The sequence below is a fragment of the Euleptes europaea genome, chromosome 21, assembly GCF_029931775.1.
Source record: "Euleptes europaea isolate rEulEur1 chromosome 21, rEulEur1.hap1, whole genome shotgun sequence".
In the NCBI taxonomy this organism is placed as follows: domain Eukaryota; kingdom Metazoa; phylum Chordata; class Lepidosauria; order Squamata; family Sphaerodactylidae; genus Euleptes; species Euleptes europaea.
In genome coordinates, this window is record NC_079332.1 from 6,047,150 (window position 1) to 6,071,939 (window position 24,790).

Genomic DNA, 24,790 nt, shown 5'->3' on the forward strand with positions numbered 1-24,790 from the left:
GGGAACTGGATTCCTCCCCCCCTCTGTTTACAGCCCTGTTTGCAGAAGTCGCCTCCTCCCGGGCTGAGCCACGCGGGCGGCGCGCGGCCGGGTTGTGGCCGCGGGCCCCGCCCCCCAGAGGGCGTGGCTCGCCCCAGCCCCGCCCCTCTGCGAGAGCCCGGGAGGCGGGGAGAGCGAAGTTTGAAAAGCGGAGGCGAGCCGGGCGCCGGGGGAAAGCGGGCTCCGGCGGGCTGGGAGGCGGCGGCTGTGCACGCGTCCGCACGCACGTCTGAACCGCCCCTCTCCCGGGAGATGTGGAAGAGCTGCGGGAGGAAGCTGCTGCTCTCGCTGGTGGGCTCCACGCTGACCTGCCTGCTGATGCTGGCCGTGGACACGCAGAAGCGGCAGGTGCTGAGCCTGGCGGGCGGGGGGGCCGGCCTGATCCCCCCCGAGGGGGCGCCCCGGGCGGGGGGCTTCGGCGCCTACTTCAGCCAGCTGAGCCGGGGCAAGCGGGAAGCGGCGCCGGGCGGCGCGGAGGACGGGGCCCGGCGGCGGGTGGAGGCGATCTCGCCCCGGGACGTCTTCCTCGCCGTGAAGACCACCAAGAAGTTCCACAAGGCCCGGCTGGAGCTCTTGCTGGACACCTGGATCGCCCGCGACAAGGAGATGGTAAGGGGGCCGCCGCCCCGGGGCTTGCCGGTCGCCCGCCGGGCGGGCAGCTGCAGCGGGCTGGGGCCGCCGCCGGGAGAAAGGCCCTCTGCACATGGCCCGGAGCGCCTCGTTTTGAAGAGGGCGGGCGTAGCGCGGAGCTCCGGGCGCGTTTTTGTCAACGGTGGCCACTCCGAGATGCGGGTTGGATGGATGGGTGGGTGAGAAGAAAGGCGCTCTGCACATGGTCTGGGGCGCCTCGTTTTGAAGAGGGCGGGCGTTGCGCGGAGCTCGGTCCGTGCCGCTGGAAATAACGTTTAGTCGGCGGCAGCCGCTCCTAGGTGCGGGATGGGTGGGGGAAGAAAGGTGTTCTTCTGCACATGGTCTGGAGCATTGCTTGTAAAAGCGCTCTGCACATGGTCTGGAGCATTGCTTGTTTTCGGAGGGGTTGTAGGCGCGGCGCGCAACTCGGCCCTTGCCACCGAGCATATCCCCCTTGGGGAGGAGGGGGCGTCGGGCAAGGCTGCGCCGCCCCGCGACTGGCTAGCACCCATCCGGGGTGCCTGCAGCCAAGGGGCGGGTGCCGCGCGATGCCAGCCCGTGCCAGGGGAGCGCTCGGGAGCGGGCAGGGTTGAGGCGGACGAGCGCCGGCAAGCCCGCTGCCTGGATCCGCCCTGGCCCCCCGGGGAGGGAAAGTGAGGCGCGCTCCTCCGCCTTGGAAACCCGGGGGGAGGACAGGGCTGCGCTCAGGAGGAAGGAAAGGCCCTCTGTAGATGCGCAGAGGAACCAGTTCAGACATTCCCAAGCCAGCCCCGGTTCTGCTCTTGAAAAGGGAATCCGGGACTGGTCTTTGAATGGATTGAAAAGGGATGCGGGGCGGGGGGCAGTGGTGGACTGGCCATTGTGTCAGCTAGCTGGCCGGATGGCAAGTGCCCCCCTAAACATTAGACAATATGTTAAAAATTAAATGATAGCCTTATAGTTGTGGGTGGGTCCTCCTTTGTCTCCTGGCAACCAATATTTTTAGACCCAGTCCTCCACTGATGGGTGGTGTGGATCGGGGGTGGCATCCTCCCCTTCTAGGAGGCCCCCCCAAATGTATTTTTAAGACAGTCTTCCGTTGTGGAACTGCGTTTCCGTTGCAAAATTAGACTTAAGAGTCTTGAGTGGAGCAAACAAGCTCTTTTGAAAGTTGCCTTCTCCCTATCAGCCTCTGCTGGTGATGCCCGGCGGGTCTCGCAAAGAGGCAGGGAATTCTTCCCCCAGATTCTTGTGTCTCCGCTTCCTTCCCATTCAACCCGCTGAAGTTCTGTCTAACTCTGAAGCTGGCACACACTTGGGGAGCGAGGAGCGCTTATGCAACGCCTTGAGCTGTCTTTTGAGACCTTCCTGCCAATTTGACTTTGGCTGCTGCCCATAAGCTGCCAGAAGTTAAGTGCATCCCTGCTCTTAGAGCTCTTAGTGTCTGCGCTGCGTGTTTTCCAAGTTGCTCAAGAGCCACCAACGCCGGGCGAGCAAAACAAAGCATTTTTTCCCTGCAGCTGCAGATCTCCAGGCCTTCTCTGGGAATCTGCGGCAGTACATAAAGTCTTCAAATCGGCCGACGCTTCAGTGTCATTCGTTTTTAACAATTCTGGTTTCTTGTGGTTTTTCCGAGAAGCGGAGGCTTAGAAGGGCATCATTTCAGTGGAGATTGGAGAAGTCCTGCCATGCTCGGCCTAGTGCTCTTATCAAGGAAGCATGCAGAGAAAGCCTTTGGAAAGGGTTTTCCCTCGGGTCGGAGAGCCCGAAATCCACTTAACTCTGTAACCAACTCTCTTGCCTTCTCAGCAGCCCGAATTAATGTTCTCCCCCACTCCACCTCATGCCTGTTTATTCCTCCCCCTGTCCCCCCCCCCACCTTCCCTCCTCTTTTACTTTCTCAAGATGAGGGGCACGAAATGCGATTTGTGCCGGTTGACTGGGCTTGTCAGATGCAAAGAAGATCCTGGAGGCTGGGCTCTTTAGCATAAAGAAAAGGGGAGGAGGGAGGGAGAATTCTCAGGCTTGTGGGGAGGAAAAGCCCTGGCCTTTTATTCTGCCCCCCCATGCCCAATGGTTCCTCTAAGATGGAAAGAGGGTGTAGGAGCTATTCCACACTTTTGCAGAGGGGAAAAATATTACTTCCTATTCATTCTCATCCATAGGACAATCTTTATGCTTTAGGTCTCGCTCCTGGGGGAAAGGCTGTGGTACAACTGGGGAAACGGAGGGAGAGGGTGGCCTGTTTTAGACCATCCTCCGGACCCCTCTGTTGCAATTTTAACTGGGGTGTCTCAGGTTCTCGGTTCTGAAATCGTGGCTCCGATGAGTATCCCGACATCGGATCCGTGCAGACAACCGAATTTGCAAGGTTGCCCCCCTGTGACAGCTGGACTTGTCCTGCTGACTCATAGGGAGAATTCCCTCCCCCCTGAAGCTGTGATCCTGTGTAGAAATTTGGTACCCCTGATTCCCCCCCCTCCGTTGGAGGTCAGCCAGGCAACCAAGGGGGTGTCATAAATGCTGTGAAAAGACATGTGGTCAGTGTTTTTGGTAGTGGGGCTAATTTTAAGGAATGCTGTTTGTGGGTCAGGACTGGATCCACATCCATCTGGACCCTTGGTCCGTCAAGGTCACTTTGGCCTGCCCTGACAGGCAGCGGTCCTCCAGGGTCTCGGGCGGAGGTCTTTCATATCACCTGATCCTTTTAATTGGATGTGCTGGCGATTAAACCCGGGACCACCATGCTGGCTGTCTGACAACTGCTGATTCTCGCAGCTCTAGGACTGTTGACTTGTCCCTTCTACGGATTCCGAAAGGATTATTTCAGATAGCAAAGGTTGACGTGGTACAGGTGAAGATCAGATGGCTTTGAACTATCTGCAGTGCAGCCGTTGACCAGTATCACCTCCTGGCCCCGCGCCAAGGAGGAGTTTGACTCAGCTCTTGGGCCCTGGAAGGGACAGGCGTGTCCCTTCCTTCGGACGATAAAACACTCTGAAGCAACCAGGGAATTTCCCGTTTCAAAAGAATTATATATAATACAGGGCAGCTATTTCTTCTTGTACGTCGCCGTGTGGTCTTCAGTTTAAGGTCAGACGTACAGTTTTCTTCAAACAAGGCTTTTTTTCTCATCTTCCTGTCAGCACATTGCTTCCGATGTGCCATAGGTTCTCCTGGGGCCTCCCCGACTTCAGAATGGAGTCCTTTCCTAATCTCTGGATGGTACTTTTGCTTCAGTACAACGGCTCTCTGATTCCGTGCGCATCTTCAGCCTGGGAGCCGGAGGTGGCTGGAGCCCCAACACCTACAGCGAGTCCTGGGAATGGCTGGCCCTTTTTTCTCGCAGCTTCGAGCCTTTCTTCTTTGGGGTTTTTTGTTGTTGCTCCGTCTCGTTTGTCCTTTTGGCTTCCCAGAGCCTCGCGCTCCGGCTCTCACGCTGTCTCCCCGGGCAAGCTAACAAAGCCCCTTTTTCTCCCAGGGCTGAGAAAAGACTTCGCAGTCACTTGTGTGGTTCTTTTTTGCCGTGGGAACGGTGGTGGTGGGAGCTGAAACAAGCAATGTCCAGGTCAGGTTGCCTAGAGATGGGGGGGGGGGCACAGGAGCGGGGACGGGGACGGAGGCCGCGTCTTGGAGAGATGCCTGCTTGACAGGCCACAGAGTGACACCTTTTCCCGCGGCGCTTGAAGGACGCAAGTACGTTGGAGTTGTGACGAGCCTTGGTGTGCCAGGGCTGAAAGAGCAGAGGGGGACAGGCATGTGGAGTCAGGAAAACACGTTCCCACTTTTCCATGGGGCCTGCCCATTCTGGCTCAAGTGCTTCATAGCCTTTGTGTGTGTCAAGTGCCATCAAGTTGCAGCCGGCTCATGGCGACCTCAGCAAGGGGCTTTCAAGTTAAGTGAGAAGCAGAGGTGGTTTGCTATTAAGAACGTAAGAATTAAGAACATTGCTGTCCCCTGCGAAGACTCTGCTTAGCTTTCGAGATCTGATGAGATCGGGCTATACTATACCATTCCGCATCCCTTCATGGCCTTTAGGCCAAGGCCCCAAAATCTTGGCTGAATGGTGAACATATGAAGCTACCTTCTTCTGAATCAGACCCTTGGTCCATCCAAGTCAATATTGTCTACTCAGACCGGCAGCGGCTCTCCAGGGTCTCAGGCAGAGGTCTTTCACGTCACCCACTTGCCCAGTCCCTTTAACTGGAGATGCCGGGGATTGAACCTGGGACCTTCTGCATCCCAAGCAGATGCTGTACCACTGAGCCACAACCCCTCCCCCAATCAGTACTGAGGCCTTTTTTGTTTTTCCAACAGAAAAATTTGGAAATGTTGGAGTGTAGTGAAAATAATTCCTATGAAATATTTTCTTTTTTTAGAAAGAGTGAAATGATTTTAAAGACAAGATGGACATGCTGCACACATATATGGTTCTTAAGTCCAAGATACATTTTTGCACCTAGAAACATTGAATCTTCGTGCGGGGAGCATGCAGGGCTTTCATTGCTTCTCAACAGTTGCATGCCTTCTGACCTGATATGGTGTGATCTTGGCCTAAGACGGTGACCCAAACGAACCTGCAGCCGACTCATCGCGCTTAAGAGGCTTGCCGATCTGTGCAGTAAACCAGTTTGGTGGTCCTGCCCTCTGCCTTCACCCCACAGAATTATAACTCTGTGACAGAAACCGATAGGCATCTAACAGAGAATGTGTTCAGCACCTTCATCAAACTACATTGCCCAGGGTTCTTTGGAGGAAGACATGAGGTTACGGTTTGTAGCTTGATGCCTGGCGTGGAGGTAGCCTGGTTTCACTGTGGCCTTTCTTTTCCTCTGCCCTAGGGTAGCCGGTAATGGGTTGGAAAATTCCAGGAGATTTGGCGGCAGAGCCTGGGAAGGGTGGGACCTTAGCGGGGTATAATGCCAGAGTCCACCTTCCAAAGTAGCCATTTTCTCCAGGGGGACTGATGCCTGTAATCTGGCGATCGCTTGTCATTCCAGGCCAACATGGAGGTAGACAGTTTCCAGGTGGTGGATGGAGATCTTCCGGAATTACAGCTGGTCTCCAGGTTACAGGGACCAGTTCCTCTGGAGAAAAGGGCTGCTTTAGATGGGGAACTCTTTGGCATTATACCTACCTGAGTTCCCTCCCCTCCTCAAACCCTGTCCTTCCCAGTTCCACTTCCCCAAATCTCCAGGAATTTCTCAACTCAGAGCTGCCAAGCCTAGTTGGCAATTCAAGTCACACACAGCCGGGGGATTTCGGAACTCATTGTTCTTGAATATGCCTGTCTTTCCCTTGGCTTCCCTCTAGAGCTTTGCTAGATTAGCCTGCTTGACTTGGGGGGGGGGAAGTAAGGCCTAGAATCACAGAGTTGGAAGGGGCCATGCAGCCATCTAGTCCAAACCCTATTTAATGCAGGATCAGCCTAGAGCATCCCTGACAAGTGCTTGTCCAGCCTCTGCTTAAAGGCTGCCAGTGAGGGGGAGCTCACCACCTCCCCAGGTAGCTGATTCCACTGTTGAACAACTTACTGTAAAAAAATTTCACCCCTAATATCCAGCCGGTACCTTTCTGCAGGGAGACTGCAGCCAAGAAATCAGAAGGAGATTGAGATTGGGAAGGGCAGCCATGAAAGAGCTAGAAAAGATCCTTAAGTGTAAGGATGTGTCACTGGCCACCAAGATCAAGTTAATTAATGCCATCGTATTTCCTATTACTATGTATGGGTGTGAAAGCTGGACATTGAAGAAAGCTGATAGGAAGAAAGTAGTGGTGTTGGAGGAGAGTGTTCCGGATACCCTGGACGGCCAAAAAAACCAATCAGTGGGTTATAGATCAAATCAAGCCTGAACTGACCCTAGAAGCTAAAATGACTAAACTGAGGCTATTGTATTTTGGTCACATTATGAGAAGACAAGAGTCACTGGAGAAGACATTCATGATACGAAAAGTTGAGGACAGCAGGAAAAGAGGAAGACCCAACAAGAGATGGATGGACTCAGTCAAGGAAGCCACGGCCCTCAATTTGCAAGATCTGAGCAAGGCTGTCAAAGATAGGACATTTTGGAGGACATTGAGTCATAGGGTCGCCATGAGTCGGAAGCGACTTGACGGCAACACACACACCTTTCTGCCTGCAATTTAAACCCATTATTGCGAGTCCTGTCCTCTGCTGCCAAGAGGAACAGCTCCCTGCACAGGGGGGTTGGGGCAGTTTTTGCACCCAATGCCTCGCTGTGCTTTCAGCAGGGTCACGCCATGTCTTCCAGCCTTGCTGTCCCATCTCCAAGTGGGTCTGCACAAAGCCCATCTGGTTCCAGATGCAGATTCTCACACTTTAGGTCACCGCAGACCAGGGGTATCCCTCTTACGCCTGTACTGTGTAATCAGGGTCAGGATTGTCGTTTCTGTCGGCTCTGGCTGTCGTTTCCTGGTGTTGCGAAGTGGGAAATGGCTGAAGTTAGTCATAGCGTTAAAAAGCTGATGGTGCACTTTGGCAAACCAAAGATGTTATTTTCTTTTGCCGCCTTCCTCTTTCTTGCTTCTCTCTAGTTCTGTTTTTTGCATGGTTTCTGTTCTGTGACTTTTTCTGTGCCCTGTAGCATAGTGGGAAATTCCTTGGGGGTGGCTACCTACTCCTCTGTCTAAGCAGCTCTATCCAGGCCAAATTTGTGCCTGCAGTCTTAATGTTTAATTCCTGTTTTCTGGTATTTTAATTGATTAAATATGTATATATCACCTTCCCCACTGACCGTAAGTGGCACAGGGCGATTTGCTTGTTTAGATGTTTATACCCCATGTTTCTCCCCAGTGGGTACCCCAGACAGGTGACGTTATCCCGTCTTCCATTCCATCCTCACAACAGCCCTGTGAGGTAGGATAGGCTGTGAAAGTGACTGGCCCAAGTGAGCTTCTACATTCCCATCTCTTGCCCGAGCCGGATGCTGGACAGTGTGACCCTTCAGCTGCATTGCCATATTGTGTTGGCATGACACAATCAGCAACAGGCTATGTGTAATAAGAACATAACCGAAGAAAGGCCCTGCTGGATCAGACCAAGGCCCATCAAATTCAGCAGTCTGTTCACACATTGGCCAACCAGGCGCCTCTAGGAAGCCCCCAAACAAGACGACTGCAGCAGCACCATCCTGCCTGCGTTCCACAGCACCTAAGATAACAGGCCTGCTCCTCTGATCCTGGAGAGAGTAGGTATGCATCACGACTAGTATCCATTTTGACTCGTAGCCATGAATAGCTCTCTCCTTCATGAACATGCCGTCCCCTCTCAAAGCCTTCAAAGTTGGCAGCCATCACCACATCCTGGGGCAGGGAGTTCCACAATTCAATCATGTGTTGTGTGAAGAAAGCTCACACCTCTTCCCATTCCCTTCCATGAATTTGCACCACATATTTATCTTAGCTCTCTTGTGGTATCTACAGCAAGAGGGAAGACCACTTGTCTGTTTCCTGTAAGGCAATTGACAAGGTCGAGGAAAAGCCTTGTCAATTTTAACCAAGGACTTGGCTTTATGAATTAAGATGGTACTCTGGGTAACAGTGCATGCAGGCCCTGCTGAAGATGAGGAAACACAGTGAAATACTTTTAGTCTAACCTACCTCACAGGGTTGTTGTTGTGAGGATAAAATGGAGGAGAAATGATGGACGCTGCTCTGGACCCCCATTGGTGAGAAAGGCAGGAGGTAAATAAAGTAAATAAAATATATGGAAAACACAGTGGACAGAACTAAAATACGTTCTTCAGACAAAATGTGCCTTTTCACTGCATGATGCAGGGCAGTTGAAATTTCAAGTGTGGCCCCAGTTGACTTAAAAAACTTGATACCAGTTTGTTTAAAACCACGTTTCTGTTTTTCTCGGTCTCTCACATAGCAAGGGAGAAACTTTAAGTTGCACGTGTGAAATCTGCCGTAAAAATGGGCTTCGCGCGCAAGGCAGGCAGGATCTTCTGTGTTTTCAAGAGACTGCTGAAGAACGTTTTTTGAAGACGGCCTTTTCTTCAGTGATGTTCTTATACAAGCTGTTCTAAGTTCTAAAACCAAAACACGCTTCCTTCCTGTGGCAGGCAACATGTGCTGCTCTGAACGCGGCTTCAGAAAACACCAGCCTGCAATTTATCTGCTTGTCCTATTAGTTTAAAAATTGGGATCGCTCACAGTGTGGCAGAGGGGTGCGTTCTCTTTGTGCATGTGTGAGCATTGCATCACAGCGGGAGTTCCTAGGAACCATTAGTAGTATCTCAGAATTGTGACTTCGCTGCAAAAATTGCGAGATAACAAATTACACTCCCGAACATCCACTGATTTCCACATGGTGGGTGAAAAGTCCGGTAATCAGAAAGGTGAATCCTAAAGACTGACAGAGTTTAATCCAAAGGAAACGTTCATGAGTCTGACCTGGCTTCATCAGATGCGCAGGCAGATTTATTTATACTCAGAGCTGCAAACAGAGAAGGGTATATAGAGGTGGAAGATGTTACGGCCCCCTTTCTGTTATCCGTACATCTTGCTAGTAGATGAACACTTTGTGCATCTGATGGAGAGAGCTCTGACTCACGAAAGCTAACGCCGGAATAAATTCTGGACTCCTGGTCTTATTTTGCTTGTTCCCCTTTGGAATTGTACTTGGGAAGAACAGCAGCCCTTTCCCTGGTGGCCCTTATCCTTAAAAAGGTTTGGGGTTCAGTTGGTTAGAGTTGGGCACAGAGCCGGGAGAAGTAAAGCCCAAAGAAGGAGAATGGGCCAGTGGAGGACGTTAGCCAAGCAAAAGCCAGGACTTGGAGGGAAGAGAGGTCTCACAGGATTAAGAGAAAGCGAAAAGAATAGGGTTGCCAACCTTCAGTGGAGCCTGGAGATTTCCCAGAACTACAACTGATCTCCAGGTGACAGGGATTAGTTCCCCTGGAGAAAATGGCTGCTTTGAAGGGTGGTCTCTGTGGCATTTATACCAAATCCCGGCCTCCCCAGGCTCCTAGCCCAAATCTCCAGGAATTTCCTAACCCAGAGTTGGCACCCCTGAGAGACTGGAATTTCTCATGCCGGTTGGCGTGAACTCGCCAACCCGCTGCTCTGCGTGCTCCACAAAGACGCATCCCGTAGGCCTTCTTGGCCACGGCCGATGACAGCTGTAGAATGGCCAGGAAATGAGAATAATTGGAAAGGTTTGTACAGTCAATCAGGGCTGCTGTAAACCCTTCCTCTCCCCCCCCCCAACAAACGCTAGAGAACTGGCACAGGGGCCAATTGCGGTACTCTATTATTGGATTCTGCACAAAACCGGCTCCCCCCTCCCTAGTTTCCTGTGTTGTCTCTAAGCTTAGAGACCGAGCAGGGCCAGAAAAGCTGTAATGCCCTCCCCGCCCAACCTCCCATTTCCTCCTTTTATCTCTATGGTAATGAGGGTCTTTGTTCTACCACCTCCCCCTTCCCCCACTTTGGAGTCCTTGTTTCTTGCGCCTGGATTCTCTAGTCTTTAGGGCCTTTCCCCCCTTCATAGTTTTCACAGTTCATAGCTGCCGCCGATTCAGTGCTTAAAGAGTTTGGAAACTGGATAAGAGCTGTTGTGTGCGCGCACAAGGGATGAATGCGATGCCAAGTAGTTTTTTTTTGGGGGGGGGGAGGAGGGGGAAAGAGTATACAGTTGGGTTCCAGTCCAAACCCACCAAATTCCTGCTGAGTCGGAGGATTTGTCTTAACAGGACCATGCAAGAAAGCTCTTCCGCTGGCAGAGAAAGAAAGAGACAGCCCTCTTCACGGGGGTGAAGGCAAGTGGGTGGCCCAGGCTGCCCGCTGCGTTTTTGCAGCAAAAGGAAGCTGGCCCAGTTAAAACAGTGGCACCGTTCAAGCGAGATTTTAGCTGAGCCTGAGCTCTCGTGGAGCCCACCTCATCCGATGCAAGTAGAACGTCCTGACAAGGCAGATGTGTTAAAGGGGGGGTATAAATAAAGGGTTTCTCCAGCAGAAGAATTTCAGAGGGAGACTCCAGCTTAAAACCTGCTGAGTTCGAGAATCTTTCAAAAGATTTGACGCAATCTCGCTTCTTTTCTGCCCACACCCCAGCATGCACTTGGGATTTGCTGGGCGTGTTAACTGCCTTGGTTAAAACCTGTTAACTGGCATAACAATACTAGAGATGTGCGATCAGAAATGGGCTTTGCACTCTCTGGATTTAATGTCCGCACTGTTTGTGCTTACATTTCGCACTGGGCTCCCTGCATTTCATGACCCCTTAATCTTGCTTTTATGTTATTCTCTTCTGTCGATGCTGCAGCCCTTCTGAAACTGGTACAGCTAAGTTTCAGGGCTGCAGTAAGGTTCGGCCGCGTAAGATTTTAAGTTTCAAAACCCTTTTCCTTTGTATGTGTGGGGAACTAAATTCTCAGTATGCTGTCAAGGACAGTGTTTATTTTTTTAAAACAGTTGGCAAGGCAAAATATTGTGGAAGGCTTTCACGGTCAGAGTTCATTGGTTCTTGTAGGTTATCCGGGCTGTGTAACCGTGGACTTGGTATTTTCTTTCCTGACGTTTCGCCAGCAGCTGTGGCAGGCATCTTCAGAGGAGTAACATAGTGTTACTCCTCTGAAGATGCCTGCCACAGCTGCTGGCGAAACGTCAGGAAAGAAAATACCAAGACCATGGTTACACAGCCCGGATAATCTACAAGAGCCAGTTGGCAAGGCGTTGAGCAGAAGTTCATGGCAAGTCCTGCTCCTTAATGCTGCATGTGTGGGGCCGTGGCTGCTCAGAGGCGAGAAATGTACACTGCACATTCTCAGGAGAACTATTTGTTGCATTTGGCTTTTCCAAGAAGGAACGGGGATGGCTAAATAAGGGGAGAAGGGTGCCTGTTAACTGGGCCGGAGTTAGAGGGGAAGGGGTGGAAGACACAAAGAAATTGCAGATTATTTCAAGTTGTTTAGACCTCAGCTGTCCTTAGGGCTTGGAAATTCTAACTGGGGGTCGGAATTACAAGGTCTCGGGCAGGGATCTTTTCTAGATTTTAATCGCGTTTCAGTTTATTAATGTAAGCCAGTTTGAGCCAAGGGGAGAAGCAGATAAAGTCTTCTAAAAAATAAATGGCTCGTGCTGCGTGACATGCTTTTTACCCAAAGCCTTCTGTTTTCAAATCACTATGCTTAATGTTGGGTAGCCGCTGGGACCCAGCAGCAGCCCGTCTCTGATGCAGAAAAGAGTAGTCCTGGCGTCTTGATTTTGTTTGTTTGCTTCAAGAGAGCTGGCAGAGGTCTCTGCCAGCCCTGTGAGGTGAAACCCTTTCAACCCACCTTTCAAACCCAGATCTGTGCCTGGCGCCTTCTGCCTGCAAAGCTTTGCTGCCGAAGCCGTTTCCAGGAACCACGAGGGCCAGCAGCTTGGTTTCTCATTTTGAAAAAAAAGAGAGACCTACATCCTCAGAGGTTATTCCAGGAAGCTCAGGTTCCGACTGCGGTCCGACACTCAGAGTCCTTCTGCCCATTGTTATTCTTTTAGGAGCTTTGTTAAATAATTCCCATCTCTTTTCTTTCCCTCCATTTAGCTCATAAAGAATGTGTTTGCCTTCGGGACAGCGCATTCCTAAGCAGCTGCAGCTCCCAAAAAAAATTTTTTCTGAACACCTTGGCTGGACTCCCTGCCCCGGAGGATAATTGCCTGGTGGGGGTGCGTGCCGTGTACTGAGCGCACGCCCCATCAACCTGAATGCACTCCTGTGTACAGAACAAACATGGCCGTGTTTACTGTTTATACTCCAAACACAGGTGTGGACCTTGCTGAACTGGATCCGATGACCTGGGTTGGCAAAGATTCCCCGAACCAGTTCTGGCCACTCCACAAGTGCCCGTCTCTGGAGAGCAGGAGATGACAGGTTCTTGGGAACATGACTAGAAAACACATTTGAACCCTGATTGCCCTTGGGGGGTGTCACGTACGAGGGTAAGGTAAAGGTCCCCTATGCAAGCACCGGGTCATTCCTGACCCATGGGGTGACGTCACATCCTGACGTTTACCAGGCAGATTTGTTTACGGGGTGGTTTGCCAGTGTCTTCCCCAGTCATCTTCCCTTTACCCCCAGCAAGCTGGGTCCTCATTTTACCAACCTCGGAAGGATGGAAGCCTGAGTCAACCTTGAGCCGACTACCTGAAACCAACTTCCATTGGGATCGAACTCAGGTTGTGAGCAGAGCTTGGACTGCAGTACTGCAGTGTCCGAGGGAATCCTGCTAAATCTAGGAGTGGGGTTGCCCAAATTTTGGCCCTCCCTTCTGTTTCCACATTTCTGTAGCATGGGTTATCTAAAACTAGCAAATGCCCATCATTGTGACATGTGAGGTGTGTGTATGGAGAGAGGGGTTGTGGAGAGAGGGGTTGTGTGAATGCATCTCCCAGCACAGGGGTCTCCAACCTTTGCAAGCCTGCGGGCCCCTTTTGAACTCAGTCACGAGGGTGGTGGGTGCAGCCACAATATAGCTGCCACGGGAGGAGGAGCCAAAATGTCAGAGGTTATGCACAACAGTATATGTTCCACGTTTCAGGCAGGAGCTCTGTTGAACTGGAAGACCTTTTAAAAAGAACATATTGTTTAAGTATTTTCTTGGATAAGCAGAGCTTACAGGGAAGATCGTGCAGTGAAGGTATTTGTAGTGTGGTGGCAGCTGCTGAAGAAATATAGTTAAACGTCTGCACAGCCAATCAGAAGTTCTGCTGGGCAAAAGCCCCACCTTCTCCCCGCCCACTCTCTAAAAACCCAGGAAAGGGGTTGGAGAGGGGTGTGTGCCATTGGGGACCAGCTACATTTGTGTCCAGCGGCACCTTAGAGATCAAGATTTTCGGGGTACAAGCTTTCGGGAGTCAAAGCCCCCTTCATCAGACATAAGTAGGAACGGCAATCCCCAAGGATATACAAGGATATAAGGGCTGAGGAATCTGCTGGCAGAGGGAGCCTTGACTGTCGAAAACTGTCGAACCCTGAAAATCTTGCTGGTTCCTAAGGTGGTACCGGACTTGAATCTCGCTCTTCTACTACAGACCAACGCGGCCGCCCTCTGAAGCTATCTTCGTGGAACAAAGATGGAGTAACTTCCTTGTCTGAGGCTGCTGAGAGCTGGTGCCAATCAGAGGGGGCAAGCCTGAGCTAGAGGTGTCCCTGCGTCCTTCACAGGGAAGGGTGGCCTAGAGGGGACCACTGCATAGCTTCATATGCATTCTGTCCGTTAGCAGGAACGGCTGCACTGGGGTTGCATTTATTTAATATTTTATGTAGGCTCGCCAAGGAGTCTGTTATCCACAGAGGAAACTAGACGGTAGCTACCTTTCGGGCAATATTGATCCCGCACCGCTGCCCATCCTGCCGACGCAGAGCCCGTCCGTGGATCAGGCGGTTTGTCAAGCCCCGGAGATGCCCCCTTCTGAGCATTCAGTCCGCTGCCCCCTACTCCTTGCCAACATGTGTGCTCTTGCACACCAACACCAGTTCTGTGCAGAGGGTTGGTGCTGTTTAATCGTCCGCCCAGGGCCATGCGGTGTTTCCATTCAGGGCTCAATAACAGTGCCTGAAACCGGAGTCCCAGAGAGGCATATGCGGAGCGCGTGGTGGGAGGGCCGAGCGGGCACCTAATTGCACAAGACGGTCATTGTCCCCCGCGAGGGATTATTAAACATAATAGGCTTTAAAATTATAGAGGGGAGGATTCTTCCTGTTGCTGAAAAGGACCAGGGTAGGAAGAAAAAGAGGGAGAAGGCCACAAGCGCTCCCTCCGCTTGTGAATGTCGTGTAGCCACAGGCTTCTCCTGGTGAAAAGGGGAGGTCACATCCTGCGCTTCTGGGGTCGCTGTGCCAGTTGCTCCTTCGAGGAGCCTTGGCAGGGCCCGAAAGGCTTTTTCTTGTGCGTTCTGACCAAAAAAAAGACTATTCCAAAGTGGGAGTCTGTTCTGGCCCGTCTGTATACCTAATTGGGGCTGGGCGAAGATCATGTGTTCTTTGAAAATGATTTCTGTCGGGGCAGGAGCCTCCTTCGAAGGCCTTTCTGTCTCTCGGCCTCCCTTCCCTTAGCACCAGCGTTTTTTCCCCAGCTGTCAAGCACAGCGACAAAGGGAACTGGCAGGATCCAGTCAAACCCGTCTCCGCCCCTTCCAGTGGGAATTTCAAAAGCACAAACACTTTAACAAGAGCTGCTTGGAGCCCCGCAGGGCTGGCTCTTGTGCCTGTTCCTCGGGCCAGTTCTTTCGAGGAAACCCCACCTACCCACTTCTGGCCCAGCAAACGTTAACTGCTTTTCCCACGGGACCGTGACCCAAATAACTTAAGCGTTGCAGCAGGCTAGAGGAGCGTGCCAAGCGCCGAGCAGATGCGTGGCCGCTGGACCACAAGTTCTAGATCCCTTGATAAACGAAAAGGCCGGTGTCAGCCCTTTAATGGCAGAGAGGGACTAGGTTGTAAGATGTCAGGAGGTCCGTTGGGCAATTCTGTTTTGCTTAGTTGCTGAAAGAGAAATCGCCCTCTGTGCGGGAGTGGGAGGGGAAGATTTCTGCAATCCGGTGTTGCGCTCGTGAGTCTGGATTTGGGGTTGTCTTCCTGACAGACGCTGTTTCAGATGGCTTTTTAAGATTCTGCGAAATGAGGCCTCAAAAGGGCAGGAGGGTAAGGGCCGACCTCTCCTCCCCGAGTCCAATAGCTCCAAGGTAGGAGGGAGCGGGGATCATTCCCAGTGAGCTCTGGGGACTTTGCGTCCACTTTTAGCTTTTGTTGCCGGGCCTTCGGGGCTGCCAGGAAGGGGAAATGGTCTTGTGACTCGTTTAGAGAAACCAGACGGGCAACAGAAGAAGGCCTGTCATGTGACAAACTGGCATGGGTGACTTCCCCTTTCCCCACTGCCCTAGGCTGGTGCAGGACCGGTGTATGCCGAGATGGGGCTGTCCCGGTTTTTGGTCCATTCTTTCCTGTCTGCCCAAGGGCACCTTAAAAGACTAACAGAATTAATCCCAGCAAAACTCTGCTGAATCAAAGCTCACTTCATCAGATGCATCGGAGTTTTTATCCATCAGGCAGAGATACTTATACTATAAATGAACACTCCAGTGCATCTGATGAAGTGATCTCTCATTCACCAAAACTACTACTGGAACTAGTTTAGTCAGTCTTTCAGGTGTAGCCCCCAGCAAGGTGCCCGTAGGCGCCATGGCACCTGCCAACACCTTTCCTGAGTGTTTTTTAGAAAGTGGGTGGTGGCAGGTGGGGCTTTTGCCCAGCAAGGCTTCTGATTGGCCATTGGAGATTTGAACGGCTGCACAGATTTTTAATGGCATTGCTTTGGCCATTGCTTTGAATCTTAGACCCTGTGTGACTGAAGGCAAGCGGTGGCAGACATTTTGTGGCTGGCCCCACCTCCGTTTGCGGCAGCCGTTTCTCGGCTGTGTCGTACCACACCGTATCGGAATTACGAGGATTCCCGCAGGCTCAAAAAGGTTGCAGGCCCCCTGGTGCTGTCAGATTTCTTTGCACGGGAGCGGGGTGGACCCACGATGGCAGCAGTCAAGCCAAGGGGATCGATCCTCACACGATGCTGGGTGAGGGGGAGCGGCTTGGCCTGGCTGCCTCTGTCCTTGCGTTGCTGCCTGCAACGTCTCCCTCTCGCGATGCCTGTTCCATACCAGCCTCAAAGGGGTGAGCTGCATTGTTCTGGCTCTCCCTCCTTGGGTGTCCGCTATTGTTCCCCCGGACTTTTTTTTGGGGGGGGGCATCCTGTGTTTCTTTCGGTTGCAGCCTTGGGAAACAATGGCGCTTCCTGCGTGTCCTCAGACAATGCAGGCACCGAGTAAGCAGCGGGAGAGAATGGGGGGGGGGGGAAACCTACCCTTTTCTATCTTTAAACATTCTTGCTTAGCTGTGCTGGCAACGGAAGATTGATTCGTGGAGGGTTCCCTACATGTCAGACTCCTGGCTTGCCAGCTCAGCCATGTGTAAGGCGATGAGGGCGTAGCAGTAGTGCCCACCGACACCACATGAACACATGAAGCTGCCTTATACTGAATCAGGCCCTCAGTCCATCGAAGTCAGTACTGTCTACTCAGACCAGCAGTGTCTCTCCAGGGTCTAAGGCAGGGGTCTTCCCCATCACCTTCTTGCCTAGTCCTTTTAACTGGAGATGCCAGGGATTGAACCTAAGACCTTCTGCATGCCAAGCAGATGCTCTACCAACTGAGCCACAGCCCCTCTCCATGGCTCTCCAGAGTCTCAGGCAGAGGTCTTTCATGTCACCTACTTGCCTAGTCCTTTTAACTGGAGATGCCGGGGAATGAACCTAGGACCTTCTGCATGCCAAGCAGATGCTCTACCACCGAGCCACAGCCCCTCTCCATGGCTCTCCAGGGTCTCAGGCAGGGGTCTTTCCCATCACCTACTTGCCTAGTCCTTTTAACTGGAGATGCCGGGGATTGAACCTAGGACCTTCTGCATGCCAAGCAGATGCTCTACCAACTGAGCCACACCCCCTCTCCATGGCTCTCCAGGGTCTCAGGAAGAGGTCTTTCACGTCACCTCCTTGCCTGGTCCCTTTAACTGGAGATGCCGGGGATTGAACCTGGGACCCTTCTGCATGCCAAGCAGAGGCTCTATCACTGAGCCACGGCCCCTTCCCCAGAGTAACTGCAGCCAGATCTCTACCAATCCCTTCTGGGTGGGCCTCCATGTCAGAGGCGGAGGTTTGGCTTGAACTCGCACTCGAGTCTGCCTCTTTAGTGCTGCCCCATAAGTTTATTCACTTTGTATTTATTTTGTTACTTATACCCCACCATTTCCCCCAGCGGTATCCCAAAGAGACTTATCGCATTACTATCCCTTCTTCCATTTTATCCGTGCAGCAACCCCCCGTGAGGTACGCTAGGCTGAGAGACAGCGACTGGCTCCTGGTAAGCTTCTGTAGTAAGAGCAGATTCAAACCCGGGTCTTCCAGTTCCAAGTCGGAAATTCTAACCGCTGTACTACCTCGCCTGAGGCTTTTAATGCGCACAGTTGAAAAAGTATTGTGTGAACAGGGTTTGCAAGCACACGCCCAGCTACATTCGGCTGGGAGATGCGACGATCGCCTTCCTGTTGAGCGTACACCAGGCAGCCAGCCTGGGCATGTCGCTGTGCAACGTATGGAATCGGCCTTTTGCACCCACTGCTGGTGGTCGCTCTCTGGATTGGCCCATTGTGCGCTCGCCTCTCATCCCTCAAAAACGACCGGGGGTGTGTGTGAGATCCATCTCCTGGTAGCCTCCCTTCCGTACATGGTTGCCTTCCAAATTCTCTTCCCCGCTGCCTGCAGAAATGGAACTTGGAGAGAAGCCCAGGGCAGGACTGAGCTCAGACCTCCACAGCACATCTATTAAAAAGTCTGAGTATGTGTGGGTGGGGAGGTACAATTGTTTTGGCTTTTAATTGAATTTCCTGGCTGGGTTCCTGCTGAAAAATCAGGAAAGCGTTGGTGGGCGGGGGCAGGGGACCCGCACGGGCCAGATTGTTCTCAAGGTGACACCGTGGTCTGAGGACACGCTGTACCCTTCCTGCCCCAGGGAGGCAAGGGGTAAGCAGCACCTTTCCGGAATTCGCTTCCGGAACCCTGCAGGGTCCCTTCCTATTAGAAAGGCGGCAGCGTTTTCCTCTTACTTCCCAACGGGGGATGGCATCACCCTTCTCACTGGGAGACACATTAGGTAGTTGGGGCTGGGGAGCTTCTGCGGTTTCAATGCAGGCCGTTAACATATAAAAACCACTTTGGACTATTTATAGCAGCCAGAAGATAGATTAGCTAAGAGGCTATTTTTGGGAATAAGCTAAGACACAGTTGCTGGGGACGGTGGACTTGATCTAATCAAGTAAACATATTTGCCTTTTTATGGAATTCCCAGTAGGGATCGCAAGTGGACTCTTGCTTTCTTTTCCGCCCCTCCTCCCGCCAACTTATGGCTTGCTTTGTGGCTCCGTAACCCAGGGGGGCATCGGTAGAACGGATTGTGAACGGTGCGAGGCGGGCCCCGGCTTAAGGTGTGCGGACTTCCCCATCCTCTGCTCCTCCTTTCGTTTCGAGTCGGCTTCGAGTATGGGAGTTCAGTTCGAAGCGAACCCAAGTGGGTTTGCGCATCAGGGATGGATCTTGGGGATGGGGTGAAGAGCAGTCGGCAGGGCAGATCATTTGTGAGAGGCACTGTTATCGGGGAAAAGTTCTGCGGGAACCACCAGAGTCCCGGAGCCTTATTCGCGGAATAAACAGCAAAGCCACACTGACCCCCAGGAATTCCACACTAGGGTCTCCAATCAGCTGGGGCTTCCAGATACTTTGGTACTGGCTGAAAACACCCGGATGTACATCTGAAGAAAAGGACATCAGGCAAAGCGGCCTTTCCTCTGAGATAGGGTTAACATTTCCAGTTATGGGGTGCCATGGCGAGGACCCCTTGGGATATGGCTGCCTTCCCAAACTTTCTTCACACCTGGGGCCTCCCTTGGTCACCTACCAGCCTGGCAAAAAAAAAAATTGGAGAGGTGTGCCCATTAAATAAAACACACACCGGCCTTCAGGAGCCCAAATTCCCTGCTAAGGAAACATGAACTCAGCTTCCTTGTCACAAATTTTAATTGCTTTGCAGGGCATGCTGCAATTGAACTATTTAGGGTACCGTCCCTAGGTCTCTTACTCTTAAGTGTAAGGATGTGTCACTGGCAACCAAGATCAGGTTAATTCATGCCATCGTATTCCCTATTACTATGTATGCGTGTGAGAGCTGGACAACGAAGAAAGCTGATAGGAAGAAAGTAGATTCCTTTGAAATGTGGTGTTGGAGGAGAGGGTTCTAGATACCCTGGACTGTCAAAAAAACAAATCGGGGTTTCAGATCAAATCAAGCCTGAACTGACCCTAGAAGCTAAAATGACTAAACTGAGGCTGTCGTACTTTGGACATATTATGAGAAGACAAGAGTCACTGGAAAAGACAGTCATGCTAGGAAAGGTTGAAGGCAGCAGGAGAAGAGGAAGACCCAACAAGAGGTGGATGGACTTGATAAAGGAAGCCACAGCCCTCAATTTGCAAGATCTGAGCAAGGCTGTTAAGGATAGGACACTTTGGAGGACATTGATTCATAGGGTCGCCATGAGTTGGAAATGACTTGACGGCACTTAACACACACACACCCTAGGTCTCTAGCCCTCCTTGGTATCCCCTTATGCCTGAGACTGGAAGGAATGCATCTAGGCTAGCATGATCTCATTAGATCTCAGAAGGTACGCTAAGCAGGGTCAGCCCTGGTTAGTACTTGGATGGGAGACCACCGAGGAAGTCCGGGGTTGCTACGCAGAGGCAGGCAATGGCAAACCCCCTGTGAACGTCTCTTGCCTTGACAACCCTACCAGGTTGCCATAAGCCGTCTGCGATTTGAAGGCACTTTAAACACACACACATTAAATTGCAGCGGTCCTAAGTAGTGATTTTTAAATGTTGGGTTTTTAAAAAACTTTTTTTGTTAGCATTGCAAGCTGCCATGAGCTGTGCAAGAAGAAAGGAGGCCAATAAATACTTCAACGAAATAAAAAAATAAAGTTGGGAGTCCAAAAGAATGTCGATTGATTCCTGCCTCCCTTGCTCAACTCCATGTTTGCAAACGTGTCTCATTGCTGGGAGCCAAGATAATGGAGAAGAAGGGAATTGGCTTCTCTCCTCCCGGAGAATCTCCCAGGCTTTTATCTCGAAGGCCCCCCCCCCATTTATGCCCTGAGCCAAAAAGAAAATGCTTCCCATCCGCCCCCTTCTGTCCTGTCCACATTCTCTCCCTTTGTTAGCCAGGACTCTGCTCTCCCTAGCTTTGCCCCCCCCCAACTCTCTCATGGTTAAAGGGAGTGTTTTTTAGAGTCCCCCCTCCCTCGGCCTGATCCCTTCTCCCCCAGTTAACCAGCCCAGCTGTATGTTAATTGAGAGCAGACACCCTCTCAGTTTGGCCCTCTTGCGTTAAGTCGCCTGAAAGAACCTCAGCTATTGTTAGCCCTGTGTTGCTTCTCCACCCCCCCACTGCGTTCTTCAAGGGGGGGGGGAAGAGAAGCGACTCACTGCCTAATTGATGGGTGGCCGCAGACTTCCAGCTCAGAAGCAACCCACCACTTCCAAGGACTCCCCCCTCCCATTCCCTGTCTCTCCTTTGTCTTTTCTTTCTTCCGTCCTCCTACCTTTTAATATATTTTTGGCAGCCGGTCGCAATTCCTCCCCCACCCCCACCGTTTGCTGTCTTTGTTTACCACCCTTCTGAACAGGCCGGCCACCCTTTCTTCTTCCCCACCCCGTTCCACTCCCTCCCCATCCAAAACAAACATTAGGCTCCCTTCCCTTGAGACCGGAGGCAGATGTTGGGCATTAGCTATGTAAATAAGCAAGTGCGCCAGGCAGGTGGCAGGTAGAGGCGGGCGGGGCGGCAGAGCCTTCCTGGGCAATTGGAGGCGAATGAGTTCCTGGCAGAGGGCCTTTGTTGCTCTCAAGGTGGGCGGGGGACAGGTGGAGAGAATAACCACAATCCGAGATCAGCTTCTCAGGGTCGGTTGGGGCCAGGCTTGCCCAAGAGAGAAGCATGGGGTTTGATCTAGTTTTCAGTGTCTGTTGGCACGGAAGGTGGAAAGAATAGCAAACTTAGGAGAAAATCAGAGGGACCCTGCTGGATCAGGCCAGCCTCCTCTTTGGGAAATCCAGCAGGCCTGGCATGGAGAGGCCCAGGCCCTGACGCTGGACAAGCAGTATGGAAGCAGCGAAGCCCAAGAACTGCTGGGTAGAAGCTAGATGTATTTCAACTTGTGCTTTTTTAATTTGCCGTGAACTCACAGCTGATGTGTGGTGACCCCATAGGGTTTTCGAGTCAAGGGAGGTTCGGAGGTGGTTTGCCATTGCCCACCTCAGCGTCACGACCCTGGTATTCCTTGGAGGCCCCCCATCTAAACACAAACCAGGGCCGACCCTGCTTAGCTTCTGAGATTGGGCTAGCTTGGAGCTATCCAAGTCATGCTTTAGGTTTATGTGTTGTAAGCCACTTTGGGTGTTGTGGAAAGGTAGATAAAGGGAGATAAAATATTTTAAACAGATAAGCTGTTGATACTGGGATGGGGGGGGGGCCGGGACTACACATTCCCCCAGGATGGGTTTAGAAGGTTTTGCGTGGGATGCCAGCTCGCCCTGTTTCCGGACGTGTAGGGGTTTCCTGTCCCTTCTGGCCTGCCTGTTTCGACGTTCAGGTGAAGCCGCCAGTTGCTGTGAATGGAGGCCCAGGTGTGGCCCTCTCTGATGCTCCTGGGCAAATTCAGGAGGGTTACAAAGCTACCAAACCCGCAGTTGCAGGGAGGTGTTTTTGTTAGTGCAAAGCTGCTTTTGGGCGAGGGGCGGATATTCATGCCAACAACTGGCAGTGCCCCAATTAAACCTCTCTCTCTCTCTCTCTGTCTCTTTTAGACCTTCATCTTCACAGACGGGGAAGACGAAGAACTGAAGAAGAGAACCAGTGAGTTGACATATCACATTCCTGGCTTGCTCCCTGGTTCCAAAGGCCTCTTCCTTCAGGTCCTGGGTGCAATTCCTCTTACGGTACAGAGTAATGTCACGACGGGTAGCCGTGTCAGTCTGTCACTAGCAGTAGAAAAGAGCAACAGTCCAGTAGCACCTTAAAGACTAACACAATTTCTGGCAAGGTGCGAAGTTTCGTGAGGCATCTGAAGAAGTGAGCTGGGACTCACGAAAGCTCACACCCTGCCAGAAATTGTGTTTGTCTTTAAGGTGCTACTGGACTCTTGCTCTTTTCTACTATAGAGTTATGTCCTTCTTAAGCCCATTGACGTTGGCCGGCTTAGAAGCATGTAGCTCTGTTTAGGATTGCACTGCTCGTTGCTGCAAAACCCAAAATCCAGCGAGGTCCCTCTCCCGCATTTTCCTCCCCTCTCTGTGCCCGCATATATCTGTCATTTGAAGAAAAACACCTGGAAGATGTCATGAACTTTCACAAAAACTTCATATGCCTCAAGAGGTTTTTTTTCCTCCCTCAAACACTCATGATGCTGGATAATCCTTGAATGGATTTTCCAAGTATTTTTTTTTTTTAAAGGGCAGTAGCACAGTGTTGATTTGGCTTGGGAGGGGGGCCACGGTGCCAAAGGAGAATATATTTACCTTTTATCTCCCCCGCCCCTGCACACTTAAAATTATTCTTCCTGTGCAGTTCTTAGGCTACAGGAAGGCACCTTCTCCCCACCCCCCAAGAAATGCAGGGGTGGGGTGGGGGTCATTTTCAAAGCAAAAAAAGAAGAGTCATAAGAACATAAGGAAGAACATAAGAACATCAGGAAGAAGTTTCTAACAGGCTTCCTCGGGAGGTGGTGAGCTCTCCTTCCCTGGAGGTTTTTAAGAAGAGGCTAGATGCCCATCTGTCAGCCATGCTGATTCTATGAAAGGCAGATGATGAGAGGGAGGGCACCTTGGCCATCTTCTGGGCATGGAGTAGGGGGGTCACTGTTGATGTGGGGGGAGGTAGCTGTGAATTTCCTGCATTGTGCAGGGGGTTGGACTAGATGACCCTGGTGGTCCCTTCCAACTCTATGATTCTATAAGAGTCGTCGTCCCCCCTTGGGTCCCTAAGGAGCTGTGACTGTCCTTCCAAAAAGGACAAAACAAAAATCAAACCCGACAATGGGAAGATCCCTTTCTGGATGTTCCAGATCCGGGGGGCAGTTTTCAGTCTTTGTCGGACCCTCCCATCTGACATCAAGTGCACCTGGTTGGCCACTGTGTGAGCAGACTGCTGGACTTGATGGGCCTTGGTCTGATCCAGCAGGGCTTTTCTTAAGTTCTTATGGTGTATTATAATCTTTCCAAACTCACTCTTCTGGGATTCACCTTTTTTACATTTGCGTAAGGGCCAGGTCATGTACAGAGTGTTTGCAAGGATGCAGTACAGGGCAGAGGGGCTTCTTAAATTAAAAAAAAAGGGGTGGGTTAGGATTAACTAGGTGTCTTTTTCGTCCCCAGAGAATGTGCTGATTAACTTTGTGGGCTGGAGAGGGGGGGAAGGGGGGAGACTTACTCAGCGGAGTTGTTTATCGCTTAGCCCCCCCCCTCCCCAGACTGGGTCATGCCCTGCTATTCTTCAGATGCAAATGTCCTCTATTCATGGCCTGAATGGATTCCCACCCCCCACCCCCCACATGACATCCCGGCAAGTAACAGGTGGCTGCTGATGGGAAAATGCCACTTGAATAGGATGACAAGTTTCTCACTGGCATCGCCCCCCCCTTCAGAGGCCGCTACTGGGGTCCAGCTTGTAACCCCTCCCCTCTTTTCCAAGTTAACATTCTTTGGAGGGGGGAGTGTTCTGGCTATAAAGCTGGGAACAAAAAGAAATCCGCCTTCTTGTTCAAACAGCTTTGAGTGTTTTATCTCTTCTTTTCCCAACCGTTTTTTACATCAGGGTGTGGAAGCAAAGGGACACCCCCTCCTTTGGGAAATTCAGGCGGCCGCACAGAAATTTTTCGGCAGGAAACCAAGTCGGGGCTGATCAAAGACATTGCTCTTATCAGCTACACTTACATTGCCATCCTAAGCAGAGTTACACTCTCCTACCTCTGCTGAAGTCAATGGGCTTAAAAAGACGTAACTCTGCTTAGGTTCGCACTGGAGAAATGGTACCGGGCGGTTGTGGCAAAAATTAAACCGAAATCCAGCGTCTCTAAAGACTAACAACAGCATTTATTTCAGTATGGGTTGCTCCCCAGGCCACTTCTTCAGAGCTTATTTCGAAACGAAAGTTGGTCGTCTTTAACGCGCCTCTGGATTTCTGTTTGGTTTTGCTACCACAGACTAACACGGCTGCCCTGCTTGCAAGCGTCAAAAAATAAACAGAGGGGTGTCAAAATGTCTTAAAGGTGGCCCACGTTTTATTCCAGCACAGGCTGTCGTGTCCTAGAGCGTTCCTTCTTCGGACGCGCTAGGGAAAACATTTTATGTTGGGAGGCGTGAAAAGGAAGAAAGGGCGGGGCCACACAGATGCAGGATACAGGAAGGTCATGGAATGAGAGATGCTCTCCCAGAATCCCCTGTGATATCCAGGAGAATGCTTGGGACCCCAAGAC

At 51.6% G+C, this 24,790-nt stretch overlaps 1 protein-coding gene and 1 non-coding gene across 2 annotated transcripts in view; one reads left to right on the forward strand and one right to left on the reverse strand.

The window, feature by feature from the left end:
• The first annotated feature begins 252 nt into the window (after positions 1 to 252).
• Positions 253 to 24,790, forward strand: part of LFNG (LFNG O-fucosylpeptide 3-beta-N-acetylglucosaminyltransferase) — a 29,692-nt gene continuing 5,154 nt past the window's right edge. Inside the window, exons 1-2 of the mRNA XM_056866459.1 lie at positions 253 to 648; positions 22,125 to 22,173. Of these exons, the coding sequence (XP_056722437.1) occupies positions 292 to 648; positions 22,125 to 22,173 (406 nt within the window). The 5' untranslated portion in view covers positions 253 to 291. The remainder of the gene's footprint in view (positions 649 to 22,124; positions 22,174 to 24,790) is intronic.
• Positions 4,853 to 4,924, reverse strand: TRNAP-GGG (transfer RNA proline (anticodon GGG)). Its single transcript has one exon. It is a non-coding gene; the product is annotated as a tRNA-Pro (tRNA).